The sequence below is a fragment of the Lytechinus pictus genome, chromosome 10 (genome assembly GCF_037042905.1).
Source record: "Lytechinus pictus isolate F3 Inbred chromosome 10, Lp3.0, whole genome shotgun sequence".
Lineage (NCBI taxonomy): Eukaryota > Metazoa > Echinodermata > Echinoidea > Temnopleuroida > Toxopneustidae > Lytechinus > Lytechinus pictus.
In genome coordinates, this window is record NC_087254.1 from 10268086 (window position 1) to 10289700 (window position 21615).

General features: G+C 37.1%; 1 protein-coding gene across 1 annotated transcript; it reads right to left on the minus strand.

The window, feature by feature from the left end:
• Positions 1 to 618: 618 nt before the first annotated feature.
• On the minus strand, positions 619 to 12584 carry LOC129269081 (beta-1,3-N-acetylglucosaminyltransferase lunatic fringe-like). The gene is made up of 6 exons (XM_064105312.1): positions 12441 to 12584; positions 10468 to 10550; positions 9628 to 9698; positions 6121 to 6215; positions 5059 to 5147; positions 619 to 3369 (listed from the first exon to the last, which is right to left on the minus strand). The coding sequence occupies exons 2-6, from the start codon at positions 10482 to 10484 to the stop codon at positions 3291 to 3293; spliced, it is 351 nt and encodes a 116-aa protein (XP_063961382.1). The 5' UTR covers positions 10485 to 10550; positions 12441 to 12584; the 3' UTR covers positions 619 to 3290.
• Positions 12585 to 21615: the final 9031 nt, after the last annotated feature.

Genomic DNA, 21615 nt, shown 5'->3' on the forward strand with positions numbered 1-21615 from the left:
ATGTATATATCATTGAACTTTCTGTGTTATTTTGAATATTATACTGTTACTTCGATTGTATTTTGTTTATTTTGTTGAACGGAAATAAATAAATTCTAAATCTAGTTATATATTCGTCATGGCAAGTTACGTATACATCATAGAATTCAATTACAATTTCGATTTTAGTAGCAATAAAAAAATACTGATTCAAATTATCTAAATAATAATTAACACATCTTGCCATGACAACACTTAGCCTATATCGCCTAGTAATAACATAACGTGTCTCACTATGTTGATGTAACAATACTTTAAAAGGCGAGATTTAAAATATATTGTCATGTCCTTAAAATAAATAGCATTTTAAAGCTTCAACTACTGGACATATTTACGAGGAAAGTCACATTATTTGTGACATTATCAGTCGGCCGATCTGCCTGACGAGGTAAGAAACACATTTAAAAGTCTGCGGGTAGGACACCCTCGACCACACGCACCACACACACACAAACGTCCTACATCCCCTACACGGGCGGTACTGTGAAAACACGTTTTGCCTGTACACATTTGCATGGCGACAGAAACCTCTTGCCTACTTATTTATACAAAATGATTAATGCATTAATCTATTAAAATGATATTTGCTTGGATTGTTACATAATTTAATTGGTCCATAATACAGATATAATTTTGCAGGCATATTTTTGTATGAAATAAAGGTTTGATGACAAAATCTCACACAAATACAGAACATCATGATCAAAATCAAAGTCTGGTTTTTTCCCCTTTAACTTTAACTTTAAACCAATTCGGCCATTGCATATACGCATCCTAAAAATGGCCGTGTTTTTATTTCAGTAATAATGACTTGCATGAAAAAAGTGACATGTGCAAAATAATACTAAATAAATCTATTACAAAGCAAGAGTAAAATAGCAAACCCTTTCACATAATTATTTATGAATAATTATATTTAGGCCTACCACTATAAAATAAAAGTTTAGTCAAGTTCAAGCACATATGAATGTAATATATGATAGTTAACTATAAACAAATAGAATCATAGTTCTTGAAACCACCCCCCCAAAAAAAAAAAAAAAAAATAATAAATAAAGGCACAAAATGAGCAGAATATTCATTAATATTATTCATTTATTGTTATATTTTTATATCTATTTCTTTCATACTAAGACCTGCAAACCTGTTAAAAAGTGCTTGTTTTGTTAGGCAATTTGAAAATGGATTATTGATTTTTTTTCTGGATACCCTGTATAAAACTCGTATGATCATTGACTGATATAGTACCATGGCTTTCCACCCGATTTGAGAAGTTTATTAGTTTTATTTCATTCGAAGCGTTGGAAATATTGAGTTATGTCAGTGGTTTGAAGGAAAGGTTAATCATCGATCGGGATATTAACATCACTTAATTTAATTTTAGTAACACTATACTGGGGGAAACGAATGGAAATCATTAATCATGATTTTATTGTAAGTCACTTTTATACTCTTAGGCCCGTATTCTGAACTCGGGTTTAAATTAAGCAATGGTTTTAAGTTGTGGTTTAACTATGGAGAGCCAACTGGAGCACAAATCCCTAACAGTACAGATTATATTTATTACCTCACATGACATCCAAATTGTTCTTAACTGTCTGGGAATGATAACTGAAGTATTTTTCTTCATTATGAAAGCAAAAGGAGACAAAATAGTAAACAAATTCAAATTCAAATTTATTTATTTCACTTCCATCAATTGTACATACATTAATTGTATACCATATATAAACATAAATATTTGTATACGTTGCAAAAAAAGAAAATAATGATACATATGTTGTGAAAAAAAAAACACTTAGACAATTTTGGCAACACATTGTAGGTTTTAAATAAGTATAATATTTTTCAATAGAAATTAAATTAAGATGGAAATGGAAACATAAGAAATATACAATGTAAACAGAGTTTCTGAATTTTTGGCTTCCCATAATTTTAGTACTGAGTTAGACCGCGGTTTAAGTTAAACCTGACATTCAGAATACGGGCAATATTGTTAAAAGATGAACCGATGAACATTTTTAGCGACTGCATAAGTCCTCTGCAGTTCAGACATATCAGATGAGTTCATGTCTAAGCTTTTTCTCTTTTTTTCGGTCAACGTTTCCTGAGAGGAATAATGCTGAGTGAACTTTTTTTTTTGTTAACAACATCTCACTATTAATTATTTTCATGCAAACAAATATAATAATTGTAAGGTTTATCCATTGTTTACGTACTAAAAGATTTTTAAACATTATTCTACTTTTAATGAGAACAAAGAAAAAAATAATGGTTCTCCATTTTACCCAATAATCAAAACCGTGCCAAGACTTTATTTATGAAGATCCTGCACATGAATAAATAAAGGTTCAACGCTGAACGAAAGTCCAATCCACACGGTGCATTATTAATACTTGCTGGTCATGGAGCACCTTTATAGTTACAACTATAGTTACAACTTTGCACGTTACAGACCAAAGAGGTGCATGCAAAATGGCACCTTTCAAAGCATAATTCCATGCAGTGTGGCATTTGTAAAGGTACTAAATAATATTGAACCCTTCGTTAAACCTAATGCCACACTGGAAGCAATTAAAATGTGAAAGTTTGCACCTTTCTGGAATTGGAGCACCTTCATAAATGTAACATTGCACCTATCAGATATCACTAAGGTGCACAATTTCCAACTTGCTGGATTTGGACCACTTTTATAGGTGTAACTTTGCACCTTTAAGATCACAAAGATACACAATTATTTTACCTTAACAATGTACTCCCAGTGTAGCATTGGTGAGGATGCTTAATAAATTGAACCTCCTCTTCTTAGATTTTTGATGTACATAAATATATTATTTATGAAGGAATCAACAAAATATGGATCATTAGTATAGTTATCAGAGCCGCCAAACCGAACAATAACATTCAGTATTTTAAGAGCTGAAAACCAGTATTTTGGCGAGGAAATCATAAATGAAACAATCAGTATTCTTTTAATTTTCAGTAATGAATATTTAATATCAGTATTCGTTGTCAGCTCTGAGATATAAATGCAAATTTAGGAGACAACGCGAAGTGGATCCTCCTAGATAGATAAGTGTTGATATTCTTTCTGGCTCCAGGATGTTAGCGCTGTCGGTCCGATGGATGACCCTAATGCTATACGGTCACAAATACCTTTAGGAACACAGCACGTACGACTTTTATACATTCAGCAAGTGGTTTGAAATCGTTGGTACGGCGTTCGTAAAGGTACCTGTGACCATATATCATTAGTTGGCTGGAGGTTCAGGAATGATTTCTGGGCAGTTTCCGTATCCACGGAAGAAGGTACAATGGAATGATTTGAGTCTATATAGCATGAAAGAAAAGATGGAAGACATTGCACAATTACGGATTATCAAATATGACTTCATTTGCAAATTTTGCAAAATCAATTTAGTTTATTTAATTCATTTTATAAATTTACTAATGAATGAAATTGAAATTTATTCATAAACAATCGAACGTTCAATGAAATAAATCAAAGCTTTATACTTAGTTGAACATGCTATATTTTTATATGGCTTTACAAAGCTTTCTCTATATTATTCTTCGTAAGAAAAATCACCATTATAATCCCGCTGCGAATCAATATAGTCCCAAGTCCAAGCTGAAGAAAATCCCCTAAAAAGGCACTTGAAAAATAAACAAAATCGGACCATAAACCCTCAAATTCTTTTTTTTTATCACAATATATTTCAGAGGAAAAGAATCACTAGCGAGGACTGTTGCTGGCCAAAACTAGTTTATTTATCTCTGACAGTTTCATATATGCCCGGTTTACCGCGGCGGGTTATATTTTAAATACAACTAGAGCGCCAAATTCAGTGGAAAATTGCAAATTGGCAACTCTGATCTTTAATTGTGTTAAAATGGCATGAATTCGTGAATTCATGAATATTGTGACATGAAATACTTCACTAGTATTTTTTTTTCAATTGAGGTTGTGTGGGACATAATCCACATATACATTCTATTATGTTTTAACTATCTACAGTAGATCTTAAAACAGCATAAGTTTTTCGGAAGTTTTGATTATATGATTAAAAATACTAGTACTTGAATTCTAGCTTTTCCCAAAAATTTCGGGACAGGTTAAAGCCCGGGTAGGTTATTTTTAAATATCTAGTACCCCAAATTTTGCTACAAATTGCAAATTGGCAACTCTAAGGTATGCGTGTGCCCGGTGCGTGTGTGATCGATTAATCTTTGTGCGTGACATACAAGTGTGTGTTAAATGACATGGATTCGTTTTTGATAAGTGTGTCACGAACACTTTACTAGTATGCCATAAATGTCAATGGGGTAATGTGGGATATTATGCACATATACATTCTACATGCATCGACTATCTACAGTAGATCGTAAAATAGCCAGAATTTTCCCAAAGTATTGATTAAATTACTGTAAAAGTTTGAATTCAACCCTTTCCACCAAAAATTCAACAAAATGCATGGACTAAATCCCCGAATGATTTTAAAATCCCAAATCAGTTTTTCATCCTAAAAGCCTAAGATGTAAAATAAGAAAGTTGACAACTGAAACTTTCGCTTAATTTTACAAAGCAGTTACAGTATATTCACATTCTGGTAGGAGCGTATCACACCGATGATGCCCCCTCTCAATATTGCAACTATTTAAATGAAACGTTATTTTTTTCCCTTTTAATGTGTGAATCCCAGTTTAATTCCTCCTTAAAGATACGGAATTTTAATTGTTGCAACCTATTGCGATCCAATGAAGAGTCTAACAGAGCACTAGTGAGTGTGTGGACGTCATCGACTATATAACTTGCACATCAAACGTTTTGTTCACATTTAAGGTTCGTAAAATAAACAGCGACTTTTAAAAGGGACATAACATTTCTTATTTTACACCCGATTTCGATGAAATTGTCAGCGTTATACACGACTTATATTTTCTCCCTTTATTCAAATGAACTTTTCAATGGGGGTGATTCGAACTTGATCTTTGACCTAGACCTGCATACTGTCCTACCTGGTAGGGTCATCATTTACCACAGCTGTCATATTGATCACATTGACTCCCTTTATTCTCAAGTCCTTAAGATGGTAACCGAAGGTAACCTGTATCACATGAAAAAAACCCACAAAGAATGCGTTAGGTCCTCCAAATATATAATTATATTACCCACGTTACATTAACCGAAAAATATTCCCTCTGAGCTTCAGAACCGGTTCAGAACTTCATCATGTTCATAGCATAGTATATGGCACCCTCACGGCCGGGAAGAGACGAAAAAAGTCTCGGGTACGTTGTGGCGACTTAATTAGTTCGACTTTCCTCTTAATTCCATCTAAAATACTTTGCCCTAAAATTGCCTCAAGTAGGAACTAAAAGATTCGGAACACGCGTTGGTGTGTGTGGACATCTTTTTTAGAGCGCCCTGGGAACGATTTTTTTTAAGCAGGGGTGCTAGCTGGTTTGAATTTGACAAAGAAAGGTCTCAGTACAAGATGAAGGTAGTCTGGGTACTATTTAGGATACGTACAAGATTTCCAGTGGGTCAATGTGGGTGATGCCTATGGGTAAAATAACACACGCAGCAACCCACCCCCCCCCCCCCCTTCCCTTCCCCTAGGTAAATGTTGAGGGTGGTTCAGCCAGCACCCCCGCTTCCCGTCAGGTCCATGGAGAGAGTATAGATGCTCGATACATTTAAGGTGTGAGTTAGTGTGTGATGTTTAAGGGAGGGTGTGCGGTGTGTGTGCACGTGCGTTGGTATCTTTGTCATATGATTATTAGTATCGTCATTAGAGGGAGCGGGGTAAACTGGGCAATACGGCTATTTGTTTACATGGAATTTTTTTTTTTCGGAGAAGCAATAACAAGTTGTTGATCAAATATTAATCGGATGCTACTTTGAATTGGCAAGGCAAATTGAAATATTTTACTTCGATACTTCAGTATTAATCAACACATTCACTTTGTTGTAAATAGCAATATATTATTTCTGTTAATGATGATTATGTCAAGCATTGTATCGAATGAATGTATTTTTTTTAATAAACAGGTTGAGACAAAGAATGGAAGAGTTACCTGTTTTTTCTGTTCTCCCACGGGAATATCAGCCATCGTTTGTAAGTGAGAATTAAGGGTACACACTTTCGTTAGTGTCCTATTCAATAAGGATTCTGTGATAATAAATAAAGGACGACAGAGATAGAGATAGATAGATAGATAGATAGATAGATAGATAGATAGATAGATAGATAGATAGATAGATAGATAGATAGATAGATAGATAGATGGATGGATGGATGGATGGATGGATGGATAGATAGATAGATAGATAGATAGATAGATAGATAGATAGATAGATAGATATATAGATAGATAGATAGATAGATAGATAGATAGATAGATAGATAGATAGATAGATAGATAGATACTAGATAGATATATAGATAGATAGATAGATAGATAGATAGATAGATAGATAGATAGATAGATAGATAGATAGATAGATAGATAGAAAGTGAGAGAGAGAGAGAGGGGGATGTATGGGGGTGGCAGATTGAGGAGAGGGTATAAGAGAAGGGGTGAGAGAAAGGAAGAGCAAGACATAGAAAGAATAATATAACGGTAGGTAAGATGGGAGTCAAAAACAGACGAACATAATTATAGTAATAATAAATTAACAAAAGTATATCAAATAAAAGTTATAGCCAACTGTGTAAGAATTATATTGATCCAACATCTTCTTTGGTGGTCTGTACTAAAAAGATAGTATTCCATGTGTGTCGTAAGGGACGTATGGAATTCCCATTACGTTTAGACATCATTTCACAGCTTTCTGAAAGGTCAAGTCCACCCAAGGAAAATATTGTTTTGAATAAAAAGAGAAAAATCAAACTTGCCTAACGCTGAAAATTTCATCAAAATCGGATGTAAAATAAGAAAGTTATGACAGTTTAAAGTTTCGCTTATTTTTCATAAAAAAGTGATATGCACAACTCAGTGACATGAAAATGAGTCAGTCGATGATGTCCATCACTCCCTATTTCTTTTGTTTTTTATTGTTTGAATTATACAATATTTCATTTATTACAAATTTGACAATGAGGACCAATTTGACCGAACCATATAATATTAAACAATTCTAATTCCACATGTTCAGGGAGGAATTAATCATTGTTTCACTCTACGATGAGGAGAAAATGAGAATATTTCATATTTCATTTAATAAAATACAAAAGAAATAGTGAGTGGATGACGTCATCAGTCTCCTCATTTGCATACCGACCTGGATGTGCATAGAACTGTTTAAGTGAAACTTTTAAACGTCATAACTTTCTTATTTTACATCCGATTTTTATGAAATTTCAGTGTTATGCTTGTTAGATTTTTCTCTTTTTATTCAAATCAATTTTTTGTTGGGGTGGACTTGTCCTTTAACTGGAACAAAAACAAAAGCATTTGACCAGTGGTTATCTTCAAGAACAGTACCGAGGGGCTACACGAAACATTATACCAAACAAATCAAGCTCATTAGATTTATATTCATTGAGAATTATGTCCCTAAAATTAAAGAGATGATCCGGTCTGGAAATATCTATATATGAATAAATAGAGTAAGCGCTGAAAATTTCATCAAAATCTGATCACAAATAGCGCAGTTATCGAAGGTTATTTAAGGTTTAGCAATATGTTATGTAAAAATGTATTTTGCATGTCGTAATGAATGTTCATTAGATGGGATGATGATGTCATATCCCCACTTTCCTTTTTCTTATGTTATAACATGAAATCAAACTTGTTTATTTTTTCATGCATGTGTGAATGATATGCCTCCCTAGTAATGATAATAATAATTATCAGTTTTGCTAAAGATATCAAAGATAAACTCTGGTAATGCAGTAACAACAAAAAATTAAACTAAACTTACATATATTTTATGAAAACTATAAATAAATGATGATGTTATCTGCCAAACTTTTTTTTCTGGAAAGGTATAACTACAGAGTAATAAGCAAATGAAGATCGGAAAATTATACCCGTCCGTACGTCCCACATGTTGTTTCCTGTGTAAGCTAAACCAGGAAAGGCACGTGGTAATGAAATGAATATAATTTCAAGCAAGAATGAGTTATTTTAGTTAAACTTTGTTGTTCTAAATAAGCATTCTGGAGTATGAAAAACACTTTAGGATAACTTCCAACCATTTCCCATTGAAATTAGATTTATGTAACAGAACTTCTTACTTCTTTTCTTCATCACACTTAGCTTTAATATAAATGATTACCTGCAACTAGTACCCTTATCTCAGGTTATTATGTATGCCAAGAAAATATTGATTAAAAAAAACGAGTTAAGGACCCGTTACAAAAAAAAACCCGCAATTAAACTATGAATAACTCGATAATCTTAATCACCTCTGGGCTCCGTTGCATAAAAGTGACTATTATGGTAACTTTGCCATCCAATGGTACATACCATTGGTAACGCCGATCTGATCACCAACCAATCAGTATCAAGGATTCCATACAAGCTATCATTGGATGGCAAAGTTATACCATGACGGTAACTTTTTGAGCAACGGGGCCCCGACAGGCTGATAATCAAGTAAATTTTGATTTTTAGGGTTACGCTTGAATTCAAGTTTTTCTACAGAAGCCCGTACACTGTTAGAAAATTTATCCTTAAAATAAAAAAGTTCCTGCAGCAGAGTCTCGAGAACACCTGTAATCTTTAATACCAGATTGCGTAAAATTACAGGAAATCGGTATTTGGTGTATGTAACCTTACAAATTTCCTTAAATAAAACACCCTTTTCCCCTTTTTAAACAGACCTGATCTGTTAAATTGCAGAAAAATTCCTGTTTTATAAATTTGCAGAATGATTCTGCTATTGCTTTCTGCATAATCTTCTTTTTTTCTGTAAAATCAGGGTTTTTTTTAACAGTCTATTCTGAAGTCGGGTTAAATTAAAACTCTGGTCTGCAGTTGTGGTTTAACCATGTATAACTAATTGTGTCATAAATCTGTAACAGCAGAGGTTAATAGTATCAGTTCATTTGACTCTCAAATCATTTTTAACTGTCTGGGAAGGATTAATAAAATAACTGACTCCATCGTTAAGAATAAGAAAAGAGCAGAGTAAACGTAAGAAACATACCATGTGAACAAATTTGGACATGTTTGGCTTCCAATAATAATTTCAGCACATAGTTAGACCACGCGGTCCAAGTTAAGCCCCGGTTTTAAAAATGTGCGCCAGTGGCCCGTATTCTGAAGTCGGGTTTAACTTAGACCACAGTCTAACTCTGTGCTAAAATTATGGGGAGCCAAAAATTCAAAAATTCTGTTTATATTGTATATTTCTTATGTTAACTATTTTGTTTCCTCTTGCTTTCATAATGAAGAAAAATCCTTCAGTTATAATTCCCAAACAATTATGAACAATTTGAGTGTCAAATGAGTTAATGAATTGGATGTGTACTGTTTTGTACCCCAATTGGCTCTCCATACTTAAACCACAACTTTAAACCAGGGTTTAATTTAAACCTGAGTTCAGAATATGGGCCAGTGAGTCCTAGTACTTACCTACAATGAAGCCAATTGTGACGTCATCGGGTTGATATATTCTCGCGCATGTTTTCTGTAAGTTTTCTTTACTGTTTGAGCAGAAAGAAAATCATGATCAAATGATAAATAAAAATAAAACTTTGTCGTCAATCAAAAACAATCGAACGATAAGTTAAAACGTGTGCGGTAGCTGGTTGAAGAAATCAGGGCCAGGTAGGAAAAGTACAGTATACTACTACTACTACTACTACTACTACTACTACTACTACTACTACTACTACTACTACTACTACTTCTACTACTACTATTACTACTACTACTACTACTACTACTATTCTACTACTACTACTACTACTACTACTACTACTACTATTACTACTACTTCGACCACTACTACTTATATTACTACTACAACTACTACTACTACTCTACTACTACTACTACTAATAATAATAATAATAATAATAATAATAATAATAATAATAATTCTAATTATAATGATAATAATAATAATAATAATAGTAAATATAGTAATAATAATGATAATAATAATAGAGATAATAACAATTATAATGTTAATAATAACAATAATGATAACACATACTAAAAGTAATAATATTCATTATTGTTATCATTATCATTGTTATCTTCATTATCATTTTTATGATGATAATAATAATACTGATTATTGTTATTATTATTATCATTATTATTATCTTAATCATTATGATGAAAATTAAAGAATCTGGAGACACACCTCTCGAATCAGAATCTTAATGGGAGGGCGCCCCTTTTGACTAAAGGAAACAATATGACTATATTGATCATGGTGAATGATTATGTTTTGTTTTAGCATACCTTGCATATATCATCATCTTAGAAATCAACGCCCTGCTATAACAAACCCCTGCGCCGCCAGTTGCAAACCAAAATTGTACTTCCTGAAAATGAGACAGAATGAGAAGGCGAAATAAAAATTCTGATTTGAAGTAACAGATTATTTGTGTACACCTTATGGATTAAAGATAGAACATAACAAAGAAGTTTAAAAATCAAATATTGATGGGATATTTGCGTTGAATACTCTATATTTTTTCACCACTCCTTTAAAAAAAAGTATTCATGATTGAACAGTCCGGGTCTATAGCAGAAAATATTCAACTAAAACATACAAAAATACAGATACATTGGGTGATTTGAAGTTCAGTGTTAACCGTTTGGTGTTGGTGTTAGGTCAATTTTTACACGATTATAACACCAAACATAAAATGTAGATGGTCCCGAAAAGTCACTCACTAGTTGTTGAGATGTCAATAATGTGATCTGGATCAGTTTTACAATCTCTGAATAAGTTTTGGAGCAATCCGAATTTCAACACCAACACCAAGGCCAACATCGGACTTGAAGTTCGATGCTGGAGCTTGAAGGCACAGTTTGGATTGTGTTTCCTAGCTCTAAAACCTATTCTAAGTTTACACAAATAATCCAGATCACAATATTGACACCTCAACACCATGTCCCTGGGAAGCGGGGGTGATGAAGCACCCTCAAGATATTCCTTGGGGCCTTTTTTTTGGGGGGGGGGTGCTGCGTGTATTGTTTTCAATAGGCAGTACCCCCGGGAATTCTGATTGATATTTAAAAAAAGTGATAAATATAAGCAAACTTACCTTTATTTTGTAATAAAACCCTTTTTTTGGGCTTGACAAATTTCTCGGGACGGAAATAACTTTATTTTGTAGTGAAAACCCTTTTTTGGGGTAAAATTTACATCAACACCCCCACTAAAAAATCGTTCCCGGGGCTCTGCTCAACACATAGTGAGTGACTTTTCAGGACCATCTTCATTTGATGTTTGGTGTTATAATCAAAATTGACCCAACACCAACACCAAGAGGTCAACACTGAATCATCCAGTATCACGTCCCCTGGGAAGCGGGGGTGCTGCGTGTGTTATCTTCTATTGACAGCTCCCCCTGGAATTCCAGTAGGTGTGTGCGAAATGTATAAATATAACCAAAAGGGGCTAGATTTTTAAATGAAACCTTTTGTTTTTTGCTTGTCAAATTTCTTGGGACTAAAACGACCTTCATTTTGTAGTGAACCCCTCCCCCACCTTTTTTTGGTGGGGGTTGTAAAATTTACATCAGTACCCCTGTCAAAAAAAAATCCCGTTCCCATGCAGGGCCCTGTATAGTATCCAACTTTATTCTTGTTAAATGGGTACTCCGAGCTAAAATAATTATATTTGAATATAGTAAAATTCATTGGGCAAAATGCCAAAAACTTCATCAAAATCGAATAATAACAAAATTATTGAATCTTAAAGTTTAGAAATATTTTGTGATTAAACATTTGTATGCACGTTGTCATGAACATTAATTAGGTGAGCTGATGATGTCACATCTCCACTTTCCTTTTTCTTATGTTATTACATGAAATCATAATTATTTCATATTTTCATGCATGTGTGTATGATATGTCTCACTTATAAGTTGCAGCAATCAATATCTAATGCCCTAATAAATTTTCAGTCGTTTTTTTTTTCATTCTTTGGAGGACAAAATTTGAATAAACATGTCTGTCATGGAATAAAATACAAAAGAACAAGTGGGGATATTGCATCATCAGTCTGCTCATTGCATAGTCATGAGAAGTGCACAGATAGAACTGTTTAACCGAAATAACGCAAAATGTCAAAATGTCATAACATTTTTATTCCATTTCCAATATTGATGAAATTTTCAAGGTGTAATTTCATTTGTATAATTTTACTTTATCTGTTCAAATCATATTATTTTCAACCTGGAGCACCTCCTCCAAGATCTTACCTTCTGTATCTCCGAATCTACGACTACCTTAGGTTTAGGGAGGCTTTCTCGGCCGATGTAATGATCTTGATTATGATCATACTGCCTGAGTAAGTTTACCAAATTTGGTACATTCAGATAGTTGTCGTCATCGACGTGGCATAACCACCTGGAAATAATGATAATAATAATGATGATGATAATGATGATGATAATAATAATTAAAATGATAATGATAAATAAATAATAATAAGAATATATAATGATAATGTAATAATCATGGACGGAAATCTCTCCTCAAAGGTGGGGGGGGGGGACACACACATACACCCCCAAACTACACAGATATATAAATGAATAAATATATATATAATATATATAATATATGTAATATAATATATATAATATTGTAACGAAATGAAAGGTTTATTTAATTATCAGTGTTGTTTTGGAACGGCAAAGACTGTAGAATAATTTTTAACCCATATTTATAGTTGTATAGCGAAATTCAGTAATCGCTTGTAATCGATTATGTAGTGATTTTCTGTAAAAATGTAATTATGCCTTTTTGCTGAGAAGTATCGAAGTTTACAACTGTATAATTGTTTTAGCTCTTTATGTTTAATAATTTCACACTGTTTGGATACACAAAATAAGTGACAATCACCATTGTCTTACTGAAAAGATTTATTCTATGACTTTAACTATTTTTAAATAGTGATAAAATTTTATGGCCTGACAAGCTCCCTCCTCAATCGTTGAGCCAGATCGATGTATGTCTACTTTATGCTCGATCACAAACCAGGCCACTAAGCCTACAAGGAGTATTTTCTGTCCGAAATTCTGCTCAAGTTCTGTTTGATCCTGCTGCGCCAGGGTGAGCATGTATTCTAGTAAAGTTTGAAGAAAGAAATACTTCGTTTTCATGCCTGTCATTGTGTTGAGTACGGAGCTACAGAATGCATGGTCTGAAAAGCAGAAGCACGAAAGTGTTGGAAGTACTGACTGGAAAAAGTGAGAAGTACGGAAAATACTGACTTTACCGAAGTACGGAAGGTACTGACTTTACTGAAGTACGGAAAATACCGACTTTCCTGACATACTGAAAATACTGACTCGAGAGAAGATACGGAAAGTACTGAGTCGAGAGAAAAGACGGGAATTACTGATCTTACCGAGATTCCGATATGAGTGAGGATGCTTGAAAGTTCTTACCAAGATACTGAAATTACGGAAATACTGAATGCTGGGTATTCGGTCTTCAACATGGTTGTGCGGTTCCACGAGATATGATATAAGATATTGTGAAGGAGTAAAGAGTCAGAAGTGAAGAAAGACGGACTTTACATCAACTGGTTGTATATTGCTGTCGAAACGAACCAGCTCGTCAGGAACGAAAGTCGGTTCGGCTACACGTGGTGTCAGAAGTGGGATAGTTGGTGTAGAAGTTCAGAAATGGATGTCAGAGGACAAAGAGGGCGTGCGGTATCGCCGGCTGAAGTGATGGAGAGGTTGGAAAGCAGTATGGCGGAGATTGACCAGATGATGGCGGAGTTGCGAACCAGTGTGGGGTTCACGCCATCATGGGGGACTGATGAGGCAAGCAGTAGGCAAGGGCCAAGAGTTCAGTTCCAGTCTTCACCAATTGAAAATTTCGGAGCAACAGCACAAGTACCGCAACCCACTAGTCTTGAACAAGAATTTCACGGAACCAGGCTATCAAATACACAACACAGACCAACAGCACAGTTGAGAACCGAATCAGAAAATCCTTTGTCAAGTCAACCGAATTATCCTGATGTAAGATCAAAGAAACCAAATGTGATACCAGATCGGTTCGATGGTCGCTCGCCAGTTGAAGACTATATCAACCATTTTGAGGCATGCATTGTAGTGAATGAATGGGGAGAATCCGAAGCGATGAAATATCTGGCAGCCAGCTTAAGAGGTTCTGCTGTTAAATTGCTAACCCAGAAAACGGGAAGAAGACTGAGTTACTGTGAACTGGTTGACAGAATGAGAAAAAGATATGGTCCAGGTGGAAAAGCGGAAGTCTATCTCGCCGAGTTGCGACAGAGACGGAGAAAGCCTAAAGAGACCCTCCAGGAATTAGGACAGAGTGTTAGAGATATGACGGCTCTCGCCTATCCCGAATTCGATGAAGACGGACAAGACCGGTTGGCGAGGGGGCATTTCCTAGATGCAATTATGGATAGTAAGATTCGGGAAGGACTGTTTCGCTCGCAACCAAGATCATTGGACGAGGCAATAGAAGCTGCCCTGAATACGGAGGCGTTCCTAAGGATGGAAGGAGACAGGAGGGACTACCGACAAACCAGGTACAGCCGAGCTGTTTCAGGGGATAATGCCGGAAACCCTTCCCCTACTGAAGAAGCCTCATGGGAAGTGAGAATGAGAAAGTTCCTTAAAGATCTCATTCTGGAAATGGAATCCAAAACTACTGAAAGGCCAAGACAGAATACAGCATCTCATGGAGCTGGACAGCAGACCAACCGGGAAAACAACAATTGCTACAATTGTGGAGAATCTGGCCATTTTGCTAACAAGTGTCCACATCCTAGGAAGGAGAAAACAAGTGATCAGACTACTGAGAGACGATGTCACAACTGTAACCAAACGGGACATCTCATCAAGAATTGTCCAAAGTCAAATGCTCATGTCTCCATGATCACATCTGAATCCAACACGGATGATATCCATGAAGAAGTCAGTAATAAAGAGCAAGAGCCGGATGACGGAAATTTAGGAGAGAACAATCCTGAACCCGGCCAGGCTAGAGTTGGAACATCAGAGGATGCCAAGAGACAGGGTTTGTTCGTTAATGCGAAGCTTAACGGGCAGTCAGTAAAATTTCTGATAGATACTGGTTCTTCACATACTCTAGTATCAAACGAGGTATACGGCAACATCATTGAGTCAAGGAGACCTCCTCTTCGTAGAATTACAGACATGGTTTACCAGGCAGACGGTTCACCGCTAGAAACAATGGGGAGAGCATCGATCGTCTTAGAAATTGGAGGTATGGCAGCGGCCTCCGAAGTCATAGTAGCTGCGCTGAAGAATCAAGGAATCATTGGACTGGACTTACTCATCCAGATGAATGTGGTACTAGATCTCAGAATGTTGGAGTTGAGAACTCCGAAGGGAACCATAGCATGCCAAGATCACGAAGGGAATTCATTTTGCTGTAGAATTGTTGCACAGCAAACAAGTACTATTCCGGCCGGCTGTGAAGTCATTCTACCAGGCGAAGCTAGGAACACTCAGTTCCTTAGTGGTTCGGCTTTACTGGAAGGACCGCGAGATGGTACGGAATTACTCGGTAAAGGTTTGATGGTTGCACGAGCTGTTGTAAGCGCCGAGGAAAAGATCCTCCCTGTACGGATTCTCAACACTACCCAACAACATAGAGTCATCAAGAAAGGAACTTGTGTAGCTAGTATGACATCTCTGAAGAAAGAGGAAACCACGGGCCTGGACTCATGTGGTAAACAACCTACGACTGGCATACCAGAACACCTGACTGATCTATTCGCTAGAACCATGCAGAATGTCCCAGTAGAATATCAGGAATCCATATCACAGTTACTAGGGGACTTCAGTGATATCTTTTCGAAGGGTTCGTTTGATATTGGGAGAACTGACTATGTGCAGCATAGCATCAACACCGGAGATACACCACCGTTTCGACAAGCACATAGAAGATATCCAGCCCAACAGAGGGAAGAGATTGAACGGCAAGTTCAGGATTTGCTGCAACATGGTTTGATAGAACCTACTTCTAGCCCATGGGCATCAAATGTAGTGTTGGTATCCAAGAAGGATGGAAGCAAGCGGTTTTGTGTTGACTACCGCCAACTAAATGCTAGCACCATTAAAGACGCTTACCCGCTACCAAGAATAAGTGACACCTTAGATGCGTTAGGCGGGGCGAAGTGGTTCTCCACATTAGACTTAGCCAGTGGATATTGGCAAGTGGAATTGGACGAACAGGCAAGACAGAAATCTGCATTCTTCGCGAATGGAGGGTTATATACTTGGCGCGCTATGCCTTTCGGGCTATGTAATGCGCCGGCCACGTTTGAAAGGCTGATGGACCGAGTGGTAGCCGGTTTAAAGTGGGAGATCTTGCTTGTGTATCTGGACGATGTCATCGTGTATGGCAGAACAATAGAAGAAGAACTGACAAGGCTGAGAATGGTATTCCAACGGCTGAAAGAAGCAGGCCTTAAACTGAAACCATCAAAGTGTAATCTGTTCTGTAGAAGTGTACGATATCTCGGACACGTCGTCTCGGCTGAAGGTGTGAGCACAGATCCAGAGAAGATAAGCTCTGTACGTGACTGGGATTACCCAACTTCTGTATCAGAGCTCAGGAGCTTCATGGGTTTAGCATCCTATTACCGACGTTATGTCAAGGGATTTGCAGAGATCGCCAGACCTTTGCATCAGCTTATGGAAAAGAACAGACACTTTGATTGGACAGAAGAATGCCAGTCAGCTTTCAATCAGCTTAAGGAGAGACTCACCACCTCGCCCATATTAGCATACCCTGAGCCCGATGGACAGATGATTCTGGACACTGATGCTAGTGATTTTGCAGTAGGTGCAGTCTTGTCTCAGATCCAGGATGGGCAAGAGAAAGTAATTGCGTACGCAAGCAAGACACTCAAGAAAACTGAAAGAAACTATTGTGTCACTAGGAAGGAATTACTTGCCATCGTCATCTTCTTGAAACATTTTCGCCAGTACTTATATGGACGCCATATCACTGTGAGAACCGATCACGGATCTCTCAGGTGGTTGACAAGTTTCAAAGAACCTGCCGGACAACTTGCCCGCTGGCTTGAGGTTATTTCAGAGTACGACATGGACATCATTCACCGACCTGGAAGGAACCATAGTAATGCAGACAGTTTGTCCCGACGACCATGTAAGCAGTGCGGGCGTGAAGATAGCAAAGCAGACTCAGATCCAGAACAAGTACGGATATTATCAGTTGATACTGAGGAAGAACAAAAAGAACTCAAAGACCAACAGAGAAGTGATGTCGGGATCAAGCCGGTAGTACAGGCCAAACTGGATGGGCAGAAACCAAGCGATGCCCAAACATCTGCCTGGCCAAGAGAAGCTAAGCGTCTCTTAGAATACTGGGATTCACTACACATCAAGAATGAAGTGCTCTACCGCAGGTGGGAGTCAAGTGATGGGGAAATAACCAGGTGGCAACTTGTGGTGCCCCGAGTCATGGTACAAGAGATGGTGAAAGAAATGCATTCTGCTACTACCGCAGGCCATTTCGGCATCAAGAAGTGCCTCGAGAAAGCACGATTGAAGTATTTCTGGGTCGGGATGACAGAAGATTTCCGATCTGGAATACGCCAGTGCGACATCTGTGCAAAAAGAAAAGCTAGCGGAGTACATACCAGAGCACCCTTGCAACAACAAATAAGTGGATCTCCAATGGACCGTATAGCCCTAGACATCCTTGGTCCGTTACCCGAATCTACAAATGGCAATAAATATGTCTTAGTTGTTGGGGATTATTTCACTAAATGGATGGAAGCATTTGCTATACCTGATGAACGAGCCGACACCGTGGCAGAAAAGCTAGTGAAGGAAGTCCTCTGTAGATTCGGAGTCCCCTCAGTCATCCATTCTGACCAGGGCCGAAACTTCGAGTCGGATGTATTCAAAGAGGTATGCCGCCTGATGGGTGTAAAGAAGACTCGGACAACGCCCTATAACCCGAAGTCCGATGGCCTAATTGAAAGATTTAATCGGACTCTTCTCAACACGGTTGCCTCTATGATGGATTCAAAGTCGCATCAACGTGACTGGGATAAATATATCCCCTTTGCCACAGCAGCATACCGGAGCAGTCCTCAAGAGTCCACTGGAGAAACTCCGAACATGCTTATGCTAGGAAGAGAAGTCACCTTACCAATAGATCTGGTAATGCCGCCCACCCCACTAGATGAAGAAGTTAATACTGACTACGCCTTCAAACTCAGAGATACACTACGGACAGTACATGAAAGAGCAAGAAGAAACCTAAAGGGTGCTGGAAGCCGACAACGCACTCTATACAACAGAAGGGCATCCGAGGCCGACTTCAACGTGGGGCAATATGTGTGGCTCAGAAAGAAAACTAGAAAAAAAGGAGTATCTCCAAAATTGGAACCCCGATGGCTCGGACCGTTTCTTATCGTTTCGAAGCTCTCTGCTGTCACATTTCGTCTTCAACAATCTCCTAGATCTCTACCACTTGTGGTCCATGCAGATCGCATGAAGAAATACCAAGGTGTTGAGCTTCCAGTATGGCAATTCAGAACAACCAATAACAACTAAACTTACAACGACCACAGTTGATTGATTATTCACCAACAACAAACGTATTTCTGCTTTGACCATGCACTCTGTCGTTTAGATGTAAAATAAGATGAAGAATATGAAATTCAGCTGTTTTGTTTCACGCTACAAATTAAATCGAATTTCGGGCCCAGAATTATGACCAATTATATGCTCTTCTCCAATTTTTATTGCAGAAGATGGTGAGTGACGACGAGATCAGCATTTCCAGCAAAGTATCACACAATGAATTTTCCTGTGGGGAATGCAGCAAAACGTTTGAGAAACTGGCACAGCTTAATCGCCATCACCGGGAATGTCATGTGAAAAGGTTCAGATGCACCAAATGCGATTACAGATGTGGAAGGAAGGGCGACTTGGAAAAACATGAAGCGACCCATGCAGAGCCAGTCCCAACCAGAAAGTATGGAAAAACTCCAGTTCACACTCCGGAATCTAGGTCCCGTTTAGACAGGTCACCACTCCGACACCGGAGCCCGAGATCTCCTAGGGATAGCAGAAGATATTCCCACTCAGCACCTAGGTCATCAAGAAGTCCGGAAAGGTCTGTAAGAAGTGTCATTCGACGAAGAAGCAGAAGCCGCTCTCGGTCACCCGCATCTAATACACCTCAATCTTCTCATCGGAACGACCGAGGGAAATCTCACCAAAGATTTAGATCTGCAGAGAAGACTCCTTCAAGGTGCTGCGACGCCAGTTGCCAGACAGAGGAAGACGGAGAACTCCGGAAGCGCGTCAGGAATCTGACAGCTAAGCTGAGGGAAGCTGGACATGATGGGGGATCGGTTTTGGAGTATACCACATCATCCATCAAAATACCCAGAGATGTGATCCTTACACGTAAAACTGAAAGATATATCACCAAACAAGGAGAGCTCGTTGAAATTTTCACAGAAGAAATCAAAAGAGTGCCGGATGAACCATAATTCTATATAAACTGAAAATGACTCTCAAAAGACTCTTGCATAAAATGCAGAATTAAACAAAACGGAAAAGGACTCTTGAGAAGAAAATTCTGCATCGTTGTTGTAGCCTTTTAATGTATGATGATGTTAACGTTTGTGTACATAGAAGTTGTATGTAGTTTAGTTCATCTTTAGAAATATTGTTTACAAACTCAGATGGAAGGAAAAAAAAATCATCTCGAATGTTATATCCAAAGGAAGTTTGAAATTAGAAAATGCGGAGTGGTTATCTTGCTCATATTAAACATGATAATTTCTTATGGAATTGTTACAAAATGTAAAGAAACTGAATTTGCAAGTGTTTCTTTGCTAGGAAATTGGACAGCTCGGGGACCGAGCTTTTCGAAGGAGGGAGTTGTGTAACGAAATGAAAGGTTTATTTAATTATCAGTGTTGTTTTGGAACGGCAAAGACTGTAGAATAATTTTTAACCCATATTTATAGTTGTATAGCGAAATTCAGTAATCGCTTGTAATCGATTATGTAGTGATTTTCTGTAAAAATGTAATTATGCCTTTTTGCTGAGAAGTATCGAAGTTTACAACTGTATAATTGTTTTAGCTCTTTATGTTTAATAATTTCACACTGTTTGGATACACAAAATAAGTGACAATCACCATTGTCTTACTGAAAAGATTTATTCTATGACTTTAACTATTTTTAAATAGTGATAAAATTTTATGGCCTGACAAGCTCCCTCCTCAATCGTTGAGCTTGAACGATGCAGGTCTACTTCATGCTCGATCACAAACCAGGCTACTAGGCCTACAAGGAGTATTTTCTGTCCGAAACTCTGCTCAAGTTCTGTTTGATCCTGCTGCGCCAGGGTGAGCATGTATTCTAGTAAAGTTTGAAGAAAGAAATACTTCGTTTTCATGCCTGTCATTGTGTTGAGTCGAGTACGGAGCTACAGAATGCATGGTCTGAAAAGCAGAAGCACGAAAGTGTTGGAAGTACTGACTGGAAAAAGTGAGAAGTACGGAAAATACTGACTTTACCGAAGTACGGAAAGTACTGACTTTACTGAAGTACGGAAAATACCGACTTTCCTGACATACTGAAAATACTGACTCGAGAGAAGATACGGAAAGTACTGAGTCGAGAGAAAAGACGGGAATTACTGATCTTACCGAGATTCCGATATGAGTGAGGATGCTTGAAAGTTCTTACCAAGATACTGAAATTACGGAAATACTGAATGCTGGGTATTCGGTCTTCAACATGGTTGTGCGGTTCCACGAGATATGATATAAGATATTGTGAAGGAGTAAAGAGTCAGAAGTGAAGAAAGACGGACTTTACATCAACTGGTTGTATATTGCAGCCGAAACGAACCAGCTCGTCAGGAACGAAAGTCGGTTCGGCTACAATATATATAATATATATAATATATATATATATATATATATATATATATATATATATATATATATATATATATATATATATATATATGTAATAAACACAAGTTCACAAGGTTGACTGGAGGTTCATCAAATTTAATTGCAACTCTGAGTTTCACGCAACCTACGTGAGGTGCGATCTTCAGGCAACAACATATATTTATATACGTTTTTAGTATTTTCAAAGCGTGCATATGGGCTGACAAAATAGTGCTAAAATAAATCTATTAACAACAAAAACTTACTAGACAAATGAAATAGGTGAGTATGAATCGATTTGAACAATTCAACAGAAGGAACATTTTGGATATGGGTTGAAATAATAATATATATTATACAGTGCGTATCAAAAAAAGTTTACACTTTGAATAGCCCTGGGTATTAAAAAATATATAACATGTTGGTAATTTTTTCACATATAATCTTGGATTTGGG